This window comes from Pongo pygmaeus, chromosome 23, assembly GCF_028885625.2.
Source record: "Pongo pygmaeus isolate AG05252 chromosome 23, NHGRI_mPonPyg2-v2.0_pri, whole genome shotgun sequence".
NCBI lineage: Eukaryota > Metazoa > Chordata > Mammalia > Primates > Hominidae > Pongo > Pongo pygmaeus.
Window position 1 is genome coordinate 54,195,925 of NC_085931.1, and position 13,623 is coordinate 54,209,547.

Genomic DNA, 13,623 nt, shown 5'->3' on the forward strand with positions numbered 1-13,623 from the left:
GCCTCCCCTGCCCAGTGCTGACTGGGACCTGGCCAAGCTTGTAGGGTAGTGCTGGGCCTTGCGCCATCTGGCCCGCCTCCTTTGCATCCTTCCCAGTCCCAGGTCCTTGAACCCACAGGCCTCTGGCAACAGTCACAGTGCTGAAAATGCCTCCCCTGCCCCCATCATTGCCTGATAAATGCCTCTTCCCCTCAGCCCTCCGCGGCCTCCCCCAACCTCCTGCCATACTGAACTTCTCTATCCCACACCAAGCAGCCTGTAATATTCAATTATCTTAGTGATTTTAAAAATGAAACCCTGTCTTCTGCACTCAGTAGAGGGCCCCTACAGGCAGGAGCCGTGTCTTTTATTCATCCTGTCTCACTGGAACCCGCATACAATAGGAGCCCAGAAAACATACCTGTTCCGTGAGTGAGTGAGATGATCTCTGACCTTGGCCAGTGGGAGCCAGGGCCCTAAGAGCTCTGAGTGCAGCCACAGGCCCAGGGCTGGGCGTCCATGGAGGAGGTTTGGCCAAAGGGCCGAGTGGGGCAGCCTGGTGAAAGTGCCCTGACCGTTTGAAGAGCAAAGGAAATGTGGTTGCGTGGGGGGCTTGGGGGGTTGCCTTGGAGCTGTGGACATCACTCCTGAGCGCCACCCTACCCCCAGAGCCAGAACCAGAGCGGGAGGAAACGAGTGTCCCTTGGGCTACCGAGGGATGGTTAGGGGCAGCAGTGGGAGCCCCAATCCCAGTAGCCCCCTCTTGGGCCACATGCCTGCCCTGCACCAGGCCCCTTTCTGGCCCAGACAGGGTGGCTCCTGGCCTCCAGACCCCATTCCAGCAGCCCCAGCCTTGCCCGAGGAATTAAGCTCTGCCTGCCCCTCTGGCCCTCCGAAGGCAAATGCTGGCAGGCTGTGCCATCGCTGGGCTGTGAAGATGCCCAGATCTGCGCAGACCTTGGGCTTCCTCGGCCAGTCACTCCTGGCACTGAGTCATGTGGCGAGGACTCAGATGCCACCCACCTGCCCACTTGCCTGCCAGGAACGCACCAAGGCTATTAACAGGCTGAGCGGCGGCCACAGAAGGGCCTTATTTTCAAATAAACAGGCGGAAGCACTGTTATTTCTGTCAATAATCACTCGGTTCTTCCCAGCAAGTTGGCAAGGAAGAAGTCATACACTGTACAAAAATATATTTAATTTTACAGGCTTAAAAAAAGTCCACCTCAAGCTATTTTAAGTCACCCTAACCTCCACTTTCAATATTTTCCCCGACGGGACTTTGGAAGTTCCAGTTCCTCTCCCCTCCACGCCCTGCTCTCTGGGCTCTCCCTTCCTGGCAAAGTGTGGGGGTACTGCCCAGCGCTGGGGTGGGGGCATTTGGAGGGTGGTCTGGAGCGATGCTGGGGGCACTGAGCGCTGCCCCTCACCCTTCTGCACAGAGGGCTCCGGCACTCAGGCCTAACACCCTGCCCCAGGGCCCACAGCTTCTTGGGGCTCCGTCTGTCCTTTGGGGGTAGCTGGAACTCCTCATCTGCAGGGCTGTCTCGAGAGCCCACTCAGCTCTCCTCTCCCAGCTCCCTGGGCTTCCTGTTGCCTGAGGGTCCCCTCGACCCAGAAGGTACTCAGTAAGTCTTTGTGGGGTGACTCAGGGGACAAGTGGGAGGATACACCTCTGCCTTCCCTCACTGCCAGCCACCGGCAGCCCAGCCCTGTCCCTCCTTCCTTGAACCACTGTCACTCTCAGGTCTTCCTGACTCCTCATTTTCCGATGGCAAGCTGAAGTCCTGAGTACTTATCTTTTCAGATAGGATCCCCCTAGCCTCGCCCCCCCCCCAGTAGTGACACACTGTCCTTATTTTTCCTGGCATGAGTAGACCTGTGTGTCCCAGATGGCCGTACACCACACTGTCCTCACCAGCTCTGCAAGACCCACTGCAACCAAAGGTCAAGGGGTTCGGAAATGCGCCACATTCTACGCGCCTTGGGAAGCCACACTATCACTGAGGGCCCAGGAAGTCCCACAGTAGAGATGCTGGCTTAACTGTTTAACCCAGTGTGCAGCCAAATTCTCTGACATCAGTGCCTTTTTGGCCCAGGAACCTGCCGATGTGCTGTGGGACCTGTGTTCTCTCGAACTCTGCTGGGGACCCTGCTGCTGGCCAGCCCTCCCTCTTCCTAGCCTCTTCAACAGCAAAGCAAATGATTGCCACGTGTCCTTTCCCACAGCCACACGTGGCCCCCGTTCAGCCCAGCCCTGGGACCGGCTATGCAAACACACGGAGGCTCTTGGCCAGGCCAGGACAGGCAGGGGCACCCACACAGCTCCACATGCTGACCTTTGCATGTCTTCCCATCCGGCTGCAGTGTGAATCCAACGGGGCAGCTGCATCGCACGCCAGTGGCTGTGTCCTTGCACGTCCGGTCACAGCCTCCGTTATTGACTGCACACGTCTCTGGGGAGGGAAAGAGACAGAGACCTCAGGCACCTTGGACAGAAGCCACTGGCTTTCCCCTTCCGTGGAAAGATCTTCTATGAGACAGGAGATCTGGGTTCAAGCTCTGGCTCTGATATACTCTCTGGCTGTGGGACTCTAGAGAAGCTGTGCTGCCTCTTTGAGCCTCAAGCTCCCCATCTGTGAAATGGGGGAATGACACCATTCCTGTGGGGTTGCATGTGGTGAGGGATGAGTACACTGTCTGCAGACTGCACAGGGCTGTGCTTATACAGAGGCTGCTGCCAACAGGGTCAAAACTACTATCTGGGGCCAGACTGGACTGGCTGTATTTAACTGCCCGAGGCTGGTTTCCTAAAACTTTGACCTGCCTGGACTCAGACTCCAAGTCCAGGCTAGAGGTTACTTGGAGGTGACTGGAGCCCCCAAATGCATCTCAGTATGGACTGGCTTGTGGCCCTGGCCAGGGAGCCGAGGGGTAGGTTCCAAGGGCTCGCACACCATCCATCACCTTGATGAGGCTTTCAGCCCAACATCTGTTCTCACTGAGTGACATGCCAAAGGCATCTGGTTTTTGTCCACTTGAAGCTTGTCTAGTGCTTTTTTTTTTTTCTCCAAAATTCAAAGGGGCTAGAGTGGCTCAGGGCATAACCGAGGTCATTGAAGCCGTCATGCCGTGAGTGATCCCCCTCAGGCCTGGAGGAGGGGCTGGCAGAGCTGGCACACCAGGATGCTGGGGGCTGGTCCAGCCCTTGGGTCTCTGCCACCTGGGTTTCTTCCTGAGCATCTGGCAGGCTTTTATCTTGTGGAAACTGTGGCTGCATGGGCGTCCCTCTTTGCCTTGCTGCTGGGAGGCGGAAAGCCAATGGGCGCCCATCTCTTACAACCTGGATCCCCCTGCCTGCCTTCGCCTTGGCATCACCTGGACTCCTGGCCCTGGTGTGCCTTCTCCGTCAAGAGTCTCCCTAATGGGTTTACTCTGTTCCTGTGCTGTGGGGTCTGCATTTCTGCAGGCTGGGGGGAGTCAATGAATATATACCCTCAGCTGTCAGGACTCCCTGATGCTAATTAAATGAAATGCATGGTGCCTTTCCTTTGAACTTCACCTTGTAGGGGTGTGCAGGGGGAGAGGGAAACCTCATGTTCCCCTCTGTGTGTGTGTGCGAGTGTGCATCTGAGATTCTGCAGGGCTGCAGTGGGGGGCGCCCTCCTCATGGTCATGGCTGAGCCCTCACCGCCGTAGGATGAGCTGCGGCTGCCAGTGGAAGGTGGGTGGTCTTGACCCTGACACTCTTCCTGGCTCGGCCTCTGTGTGTCTCCTCAAATCCTGGACCTCAGCTGGGCATGGGTGGTTTCTATGAACCAGTCTTTTGCCCTCCCACCTCCTGCCACGGCAGTGTGCTGGTCCCAGGGCTTGGAGGCCTCCCTCCTATTCATCCTTCAAGGCTTGGCTCAGAGCCCACCTCCGCAAGGAGCCTCCCTGATACCCCAGACACGGAGGGAAGGTGTCATCCTCCCTTAGGCTCATGCAGGTGGTATGACTGGCACTTGGCCGGCTTATGCCCTCTGGGCCATCTACTGGGACAGTGGAGGTGGGCAGGCCAGGGAATGAGTGCTGGCTGTCACTCACGGAGCCACCCAGGCAGCCACCCCTTGGGGCTGCACCTCCGCACTCACACCTGGAAATAAGGACGAGCCTTCTCTTCCAGGGAGGAGGTTAGGGTCAAATCAACCCGCTTACAAGCGCCTGGCTTGTTAGTTTCCTCCCTGGGCTGACAACCAGAGAGGGAACTCCTGCCTCCCACGCCCAATCCAGGAGCCAATGGGCTCCCCTCCTGCCTCCCACCCCCGAATCCAGGAGCCAATGGGCCCCCCTCCTGCCCTCTCAGATTTTCCTGTGAGAGAGCCCCTCTGGAGAGGCGGGCAGAGAATGTGCCTGTTTTCCAGGTGGAGGTAATTAAGGCTCAGGCCTTGGAGAGGTGGGGGAGCGTGGCAGGGTGCAGAGGGTGGGGGAGACAGGCGCTGAAAACTCAGGGCTGAGGGCACTGGGTCTCTGCAGAGGGGGAGGTGAGGTGTGGTGCAGGCGCTAGGGGCAGTGACCCTGAGAAACGGACCCGGCCAAACAGACTTCAAGAATCCTGGAGGCTCTTCTCTTCCCTGAAATCCCTAATGGGACTTGGAAGCTCCACCTGAAAGGTCACCCGCTCTCTGGACGAGGCAGCTTGAGTTCCCGAGTTGCCTCAGTCTATGGCTGGTATGTAAACATCAGGCTTTGAACAAGGGGCTCTTAGTCCCTTAGGGCCTGTTCTTGGGTGCTGACCACCCGGCTCCACAGCAGGGGCCACGTGGTCACCAAGGCCGGGCCCTGCTCCACCTCCCACTCTCATGTTCCCAGCCTCCTGGCTCCTGTGCCCTTCTCTTCCCTGAAGAGGATCCGGTACCGAGCATCAGGAACTCGGCCCAAGGCTGTGCAGCCTCAATGGCAGAGCTGGAGGGGACCTGCTCCATCAGAGTCTAACCCCCTTGGCTCCTTGCGGACAGTGACCCACCTGGCAGCTCCAGGGCCCTACCACCAAGCATGTGCCACTGGACTCTTCATCATCCTCCTCTAGCAGCTCCTCCTCCAGTGCTCCCTGTCTGCAGGAATGCTATCCCTACCTGCCCCAAGCCGAAGACGAGGAGCCCCCTCCTCTCTCCCTGGGACCCAGGGCCTGGGCTTGCTGCTTCCCCAGCACTTCCCAGCCCTAGCCCCTGCTCTTACTGTGGCCAGGCCACTGCTGTCCTCCTGTGACTGTCACTGCCTCCCATGGTCCCTCCTCCAGACCACTGCCTCATCCTGGGCAGCCAGAGAAACGTGCCCATGTCAGGCTCACATAAGAGCGCTGGGAGCCAGCAGTCCCCGGGACGTTCTCTGCCAGGCCCTGTGCAGGCAGGGAGGGTCAAGTGGAGGGAGCAGTCTGGCCTTGGGCCCGCCCTCACCTCTTTCCGCTTCGGGGCCTGGGGCAGGCTGCAGCCTCTTGCCTGGGCCTCCATCCCTCCTCTACAGCACAGGGATGGCCATTTCTGCGGTGCCCACCTCAGCCATATTGTGAGGTTTTTAGAGGTTCACTATAAATGCAAGATGGGTAGAGGGAGCAACAATGAAACTGACCTAGGTCCTTTGGGCTGAAGTGAGGGCTGGGGACTGAAGACTACAATGACAGGACAGGAGGGCCTGGTGGGGCCGAGCGCTGCGTCCCTGGGAGTCTCCAAGCAGAGGCTCCGGTGCTGCTGCTGAGGAGGCCCCTGCCTTCCATGGCAACTAGCCTGGCCATCGCTCCAGCTCCCCCATCTCTGAGAGCCTCAAAAAACAGCCTCACTTCTCCTGTTCCTCAGGACCAGAGGCCACCCAGACCTGGTATTAGGCCACGGCTGTCTCAGAGACTAAGAAAGCAGGCCAGGCCGCCTTTACCACGGGGCCCCTCCAAATACAAGCGGCAAACGGGGCCCAGAGGCTGTGACAGTGGCATCTCTGCCCGGTGGGGAGGTTGGGCGTGGGCTCTGGGCCTTCCTCCTCCTCACCCAGGGGCCTTCTCTGGGTCCCATCCCGGCCTCTGCCGCCTCCCAGGGGCTGACACTATGGCCTCATGAGGAATCTCCCCCACTCCGAAACACACTTGTGGAGGGCGGCTCAGGCGCCTGGGACTGGGAAGCGGAGGAGGACGCAGCGCAGCCTCCAGGAGCTTCGTCCAGGAGCTACAGAGCTCTTGTCTAGAGGCTTTCTCTCTCCACCTGGAGAGATCACGGAACAATAAAGCCCTTTGTAGTGGACAAGGCACCTGTCATCCATGAACCTCAGCAGGCCTCACAGCAGCCCCACGGGGCACACAGAAGTGCCAAAGCAGACAGGCCCTGGAGGCATGGAGAAGTTACATTGCCTGTCCAGGCAGGAATGGCTACATCATTTGTGGAACCCAGTGCAAAATAAAAATGGAATGGCCTTGTTCAAAAATTGCTAAGAATTTCAAGACAAGAGACAGAACACGAAACCAATCGTGGGCCCTTCTAAGGGCGGGGTCCTGGGCCACCGCACATGCCGCACACCCTAGAAGCTGGCCGTGTTCAGGTCACACAGCTATTGGGAGGAGCCAGTATTTGAACCCTGGGTTGCAACACTCCAAGCTGATGAGTAAGCCGGACAAGGCCAGAGAATCAGGGCTTTGATGGGATCCTCACCGTGAGGTCTGCACCCCCTGGTGCCCCGGCTTCCTCCTCCAGCTGGTGGGGAGAGCGCTCACCCTGTAGGGCCAGGGTGGCCAAGGAGGAGGGAAGCCAGGCACAGGGCTGGCTGGGGCTCGAAAGCGTGTGGGGAAAATCTCAGACAAGTTAAAAGGTCTGGCCTTTGGTCTCTCTCTGGGGAGCTCCTGCTTTGGGCCGGGCCCTGCAGGGGAGGCCGGGCGCTCCACTGGACCCTGCATGCAGCCTGCCAGTGCTCTGACAGAGGGAAGCAGGGGCGAGGACAGAAGGATGCCTGGGAACAGCTGCAGCCGCTGCTGAGCTTTGGGTTGGCACTGCCTGCTTACGCTGCCCCGGGTCTGGGACAAGGTCCTTAAAGGACAGTCTCAGTCACCGTGTGGTGGGCAGAAGGGACAGGCGCTATGGAGGCAGAATGACAGGGTTCCACATGCCGGCTGTGAGACCACGGGCAAGTCCCTTGGCTTCTCAAAGTCAGCTTCTGGATGTGTAGCATGGAGATGATCATATTTACCACACAGTTCTTGCAAGGCCCAGGCAGAACAGTGGATGCGACCGTGCTTTGGAAGCCGCTCTGCGACTGGGTCCACACTCTCACTGTTGGTGCCATTCTTGGAAGCTCTGCCTATGGAGACTCAGCACCCACAGGCAGTTGCTATCTCATTCAATGATTGTTATCTGAACTTCTCTGCCCTGCTAGGATGCGCCTTGGACACAGCCCCTGGTCTTCACAGGCGGGTCAATTTCACGGTGCTAGGTGGCCGGGAGAGGGGAGCTACAGAGATGAATGTGACATGCCCCAGGTGTCAACAGCTTATGGAGTGGCGGGGGGCACGAAATAAGGCCCAGACCTTGCCTTTCTCTCCTGGGTCTGCGCCTTCCTCTCACACTGCCCACCTCCCAGCCCATGCCCCGCCACACCCTAGCACAGTTCCTCAGGGTTCTACAGGGCGTCCCCCTTGGCCTTGAATAACCAACTCCTCAGGACACAGCAGGCCCCACCTGCCTCCCCAAAAGCTGTCCCGAGCCTTGCCCTGGGATTGTGCTCCATAGGGCAGCACTGTCTGTGTGTGCGGAGGCCTCTCCCACTGACCACACGCTCTTCAGGCAGGGCAGCGTCAAGGTGACCAGCACAGTGGAGGTGCCTAGTGAGTTGTGCTCAATGACTAGATTAATGAGCAGGGACTCTGGAGGCCCCATGAGAAACAGAACCAAGCCAGGAGACTGGGACCCTACCCTCTGTTGGATCTGGAAGGGAGAGTGAGCTGGGACATGAGGTGGGCAGGACTGAAGGGCGAACGTGCCCCTGGTGGAGGAGGCAGTGCGGTGCTGCACTGTGCAGGGCACAAGGGTGCTCTGTGGTGCACAATGGGAGGTGGGCGTGGGTGCCAGGCTCAGTGCCAGCACACGGGGGGACTGTGGGCAAAGGACCCTCCCCTCTCTAGGCCCTGGGTTTCCCGCCTGTGTTGTGCCTGAACATCGCTCTGACAGAGGGAAGCAGGGGCGAGGACAGAAGGATGCCTGGGAACAGCCGCAGCCACTGCTGGCCTTTGGGTTGGCACTGCCTGCTTATGCTGCCCCAGGTCTGGGACAAGGTCCTTAAAGGACAGTCTCAGTCACCGTGTGGTGGACAGAAGGGACAGGCTTTTCACCAGGGCAGAGGCTCTGATCCGGTGGGTCTGGTGTGGGCCCAGCGTCCCACAAAGGCCCTGCCATCCCTTCCTCCACCCTGCCCCTCAGTGGCCTACTCTGATGATGGGGGCAGCCCGGGGTCCTCGCCAGAACCTGCTGATCCCTCAATCAGGGCTGGCCCACCTGCCCTTCTGTCCCTAGAATCAACCGAAGCTGCGGTGAAGAGGGATTGGCCGGCCCTTCCGGCAGATCTGGGGACCTCTGACCTCTGACCATCTTCCCACAGCTGGCTGCTGAACCCTCCATGGCTCCCATCGCTTTGGGATAAAAGCCACGCCATGCTCCCTGGCAAGCCCCTGATGCAGTGGCCCTGGTCTCCCTGGCTGGCCTGTCTCCCAAGGGGCCCTCTGAACTCTGGGGAGGCCCTGTGGCCCGTCAGTAGTGTTGTGCAACAGGCTTACGGCCAGCGCTGTGCTGGGCACCACGAATGTGGCCTCCCTGGCGCCTCTGACAGTCAGCAGGGGGTGGTGGAGGGGACTTGACCCCCTCAGCAGAGGGCCACGCCTGGTCCTGACCACGCCTCCCTGCCTGCCTCTACCTCCGCTGGGCAAATGGTCATCCTGAGACCTGTCTGCTGAGGGGGTGGCGGCTGGGTCTGCCCCAGGGCTGCCTGGGGACACGCTGGTGACAGCGCATGCAGGTGGTGGCGCGGGTGGGGTGGGGCTCAGTGTGGCTGGATGCAGGGCGACTGCGGAGGCCAGGGCTGCAGCCCTGACAAGGAAGCAGCTCTCAAGGAGAACGTGGGACAGGAGGCCCCGGCAGGCTCTTCCAGAGCCAGCACTGCTTGCGTCTAAGGCTGCGGGGCTCCAACGCCCGTGATCCCCAAGGGCCACCCAGGCCTCTGAGGCAGCCCGGGGTCTCCTGGACTCTGCCTTTTTAGCACACAGCCCCATGACTCTGAGGCCCATTTTGGCCCTCTGTTGACTTTAGCCCGCCCGGCCCTGCTGAAATAAAAGGCCCACACGCCTGCACCATCCTCAGGGCCTCTGTCTACCTGAGAACCGCGCTGCTTGGGGAACAATTTGCGAGGCAAATTATTGTCAGTGGCACTGTCTTCCAAGGCAGCAGGCGGGGCCCCAATTCCAGGATGCGCTAGGAGTGTGGTAAGCCACCTTCTCTCGTGACTAGTGGGTGGGTGGGGGTTCCTACACCTGCTCAGAAAGCAGAAGCCACTGGGATGGAGGGACGGTGCCCTGCAGGACTGTGGTGTGGGGGCTGCAGGGAGGCCTGAGGGTTGGTGGCACCAGGTATATAGAAGATGCCCACCCAGAAGCAAGACAAGCCGACCTCGGGAGAGGTCTCCTCACTTGGTTTGAGGGGTCCCGAGTGCCCCATGGAGGACAGGGAGGTTTCGTATTAAAGCAGGTGGCAGGAGCAGGGCCTCCAGCGGCCAGTCTCCCCCTGCCCTGCCTCCTTCACGTCCTGCCTGTACCCTGGATCCTCAGCGAAGGGTGCTTAGGGCAGACAAGGGGGCTCCCCTGTGGGTGGGATCCCTGGGGCCCACCCACAAGAGGCATCACAGCTGTGCCCCAGGAGGCTTGGGGGATTGAGATGTGGCAAGGGGAAGGAGCTGGTGAGGGCATGAAGCTGGGAAGCAGCTGGGCCAGTGCTCTTCCTGTGTACCAGGCGGTCCCTCCAGCTGTGTGTGCCCAGGGAGGCTTGGGGATCTGATCCACAGCAGCTCACACTCACTGAGCATGCTCATGCCAGGCCCTGTGCAAAGCCTGGGGAGGCAGAGCTATCACCTGCCTGCCCCTGGAGGGGGAGGGGTGTGGGGTAGAGGGAACTGGACGAGCTGCTTTCACCTCTCTGAGCTTCAGTTTCCTTATCTGTAACACTAAACCTTGCAGGTTGCCAGGAACATTGAACACGTCTGGTTATACAAACAGCCCAGCCTGGAGGCTGCTCAACAGAGGGAAGCCTTGCTCCAGGTTTCTGTGGGCTGCCCGGAGATGTGGCTGAGGACAGATTAAACAACAACCTGGGGCAGAAGGAGGCAGTGCCCAGTGCCTGAGCACAAACCTCTGCTTCCAGGTGGGCCTCCAGCAGTGGTACGCTCCCCACTGCCACCCTCCCACCGTGTGACTTCGTGGGGATGGGGGTGGGGCAGGGAGTAGCTGGCACCTGGAGCCTGTGTCTATGCTCTCTCCCTGTCCCTCTCCCGAGCTTCAGCCTGGGAGCTGTGCAGGCCTCCTGGAGGGGTCCGGGTTATAGGCACCAGGCGCTATTAATCCTGCTGGGTCTTTAGGGCTCCCGTCAGCCCACCAATATGACCTGACCAAGGCCAGGCCGGCTCCGGGCTTCTTGTCTCACTGTCTGGGACTTGCCGTCAAGCTTTTGTTCCACCCTGGCATTCCAGAGTGCCCTAGTGACATGCTCATGGCTGATGATGGCGAAGAAGGAAAGGATGGAAAGTGGCTGAGCACCTGCTACGGGCCACACACAGGGCCAGGTGCAGCCTGTCTAGTGCCTCAGCTAAGCTTCTCCAGAGACTAGAAACCATCTCTGTAAATGAGAAACTGAAGCTCAGATGTGAGCTGGCCCTGGGGTGCTGGCGGAGCTAGTGACTGGGGAAGCCAGGACAGAACCCGGGTCTGACTCTAGAATCTGGCTCAGGATAACCAGAAAGGAATCACCGTGTGCTTGACTGGAGTGAAGCTCCAACCACGGATTTCTCTGCTCTAAGAACAAATCCACAGTCCTTAGAGCAATGATACAGCCTGGCTGAGCAACTTGAAACTACCCACCGTCCTTGGGTCAGACCGGGAAATCTCGCCTCAGGAAGCTGGGAGCTGCTGGGAGCTGCTGGGAGCTGCTGGGAGCTGCCTGCTACTCCTCAGTCAAGTCAGGGCTAACCTTGGCCTGCAGCCACCACCTGGCCTGCCCTTAGCTGGATCCAGCTAGAGAGAGGCAAGTGTGGCTTGGATGGGGAGGGCCAGCAGGAGGAGCAGGCCGTCGCCCCCCAGGTAGGTGGGGTGAGAGGGAGCCAGCGGGCAGGGTGGCAGAGGGGCCCGGTCGGGCCTGTTTTTACACTTGGGCTCCTCTTGAGAATGCAGGTGAAGAGGGTGCCCTGTTCTCGGGCACCTTCTATTACAGCTCCAGTGGACATCGGTATTACCATGTCGGCCTGCAGGGCCAGGGGGGTCAGGACTGGATTAGCAAAAATGTCAGGAGGTCACAGAGGGCACTGAGGTTGCATCTTGAAGGGCTTTGGGGCTTTGGGGCCCACTTAGACCAGTGGCCAAGAAACCTAGGGGAGGATTAAGGCAGGGCTGGAGCCCATTCAGATTTGTGCCAAAGAGGGCTCTGGCCGTGGCCTCACAGCTGGTGGGACTGGGAGACAGGGAGGCTGGGCCAGAATTCAGGGGAGAGGAAACAGGGAGGCAGTGAGATGTGGTCTTGGATGTTTAAACATTAGATGAGAGTTGAGGACCAAAAGGAGCAGATGGGGGCCAAGTGTGCCCCATCTCCATTGGGATGGAGTACAGTGGGAGGGAAGCTGGGGGGCAAGGGGTAGGGCCACCCAAGAGTGTCAGGGCTGAACACACAAGGTGGCCTTGGGTGGGCCACATCCCCTCTAGGCTTCAGCCTCCCATCTGGGCCGGGCAATGCCCTGAGCCCTCGTCTTTTCTCTACTAAGCCCTGCCTGGCACTGCGACTCCACCCACACTCCAGCCCTCGGCACAGCTGAGTCGCCATCACCTACCTCCCCCTACAAGCCCCAGCTGTGCGTGTGAGACAGTGAGGGACTCAATTGAAGGCAGGGCCCAGGACTCAACCCGGCTGGGGGCCCCAGCTGACCAGACACCAGCCATATTTGGAGCCAGTCCAGTGACTGAGGTGTAGCCTGACCACCTGATCCTTCTCTAACAGGAGCCCAGTCCCTGGAGCTCAGTGGGCAGGGAGTCCACGACTTGAGAGGGGCTTGCCCCTGCTTTCCTTCAGCCAGGCCATCTGCTGAGCACTGGGCCTGGGGAGCTGCCCCATGTCATCACTTCCCTCACCAGCACTCAGACCTGCCTGAGTCCCTTTCCACTTCCAAGCACGTCCAGGCTCCGGGGCCTGCCCTCTCTCTGAGCTGGATACCTGCCTGCCTGGGTACTGAGGCCCCATCCATCCCCCGGCACCTCCTCCAGGAAGCCTTCATTCAAGTGCTGAGCCAACTAGCCTCACCCACGTTCCTGCTCTGGGAAAGGCCCTGTGCTGTGCCCTGAGGGGGGGGCACCAAGCTGGCAAAGACCTAGCTTCTGCCCCCAGTCAGGGGGTGCTGGTGGAGGAAGGGTGAGTGGTGGGACAGGGGAGAGGAGGAAGGTCCAGTGAGGTTTGGACAAGCAAAAGGCAACCTTTGCCAGGTAGAACCACCCAAGATGGCACCTGGGTAGAGAGATGAGGGTGTGACCCCTGGAGGCAGGGAGTCCAGGAAAGGCTCAGCATGCAGGGCCAGAGGAACAGGCAGAGGGTGGCTTCCAGGAGTGGGTGAATGTGCGGGGTGGGGGTTGGGACATAGATTGGTGAAATCAGGGACACCCAAGACCCTGGAGATGGTCGCTGCAGAAGAGGAGGTGCAGGCAGGGTGGAGGGGAGCTAGGGTGGAGGGGAACTAGGGGGAGAAGCAGGAATGCATATGTCCAGATGAGAAGTGACATTGGCCATGCTGCTCAGGGTGGCTGTGTAAATGAGGCTGGGGACAGTGTGGGACACAGTGTGTGCCCCCTAAGTGTCAGCCACCATTTCCACAGCGGCCTCCACTCTCCTTGGTCTTCCCTGGCCTCCCAGTTCTGCAGCCTCTCTGCCTGCTTTTCTCAGGATGAGCAGCCCCTTACCAAGCTCTGGCCTGTGTGCTGGGCCCTTCCATCCTTTCTCTCACTTCCAGCTCCTTTGAGCCTGGCAGGGTGAAGCAGGTCATGGCCATTTGGGGGTCGGGAAACCCGGGGCTCAGAGGGGTGAGGCTGTAGCCCCATGAGCTGCAGTGGGAAAGCTCCTCCCTTCTCCCCCTGCCAGCAGGACAGTGGTCCCTGAGTGCAGTCATGCGGCGCAGAGGGCTTGGCTGGGGGTGGGCAGGACAGAGATGGCGGGATGGCTGGGGAGACAGGTCTAGGGGCAGAAGGGCGGGGAAAAGCCAGGGGAAGCCTGGGACTCCACCCGGCCCTGCCTGCTCACCTGCAGATCCGTACCTGGCGGCTTCCCTTTCTGGTGCTTTGCACCTCAGTGCCCCAACTGCGTCACACAGCTGACGCACAGTGAGTGCTTCCTACGTGCCTGG

General features: G+C 59.8%; 1 protein-coding gene across 2 annotated transcripts in view; it reads right to left on the reverse strand.

Annotated features, from left to right (window-relative positions):
* Nucleotides 1-13,623, reverse strand: part of SCUBE1 (signal peptide, CUB domain and EGF like domain containing 1) — a 147,508-nt gene that overhangs the window by 41,859 nt on the left and 92,026 nt on the right. For both annotated transcript variants that reach the window (XM_054470024.2, XM_063662988.1), the window contains one exon: nucleotides 2,319-2,435. In XM_054470024.2, the coding sequence (XP_054325999.2) occupies nucleotides 2,319-2,435 (117 nt within the window). The remainder of the gene's footprint in view (nucleotides 1-2,318; nucleotides 2,436-13,623) is intronic.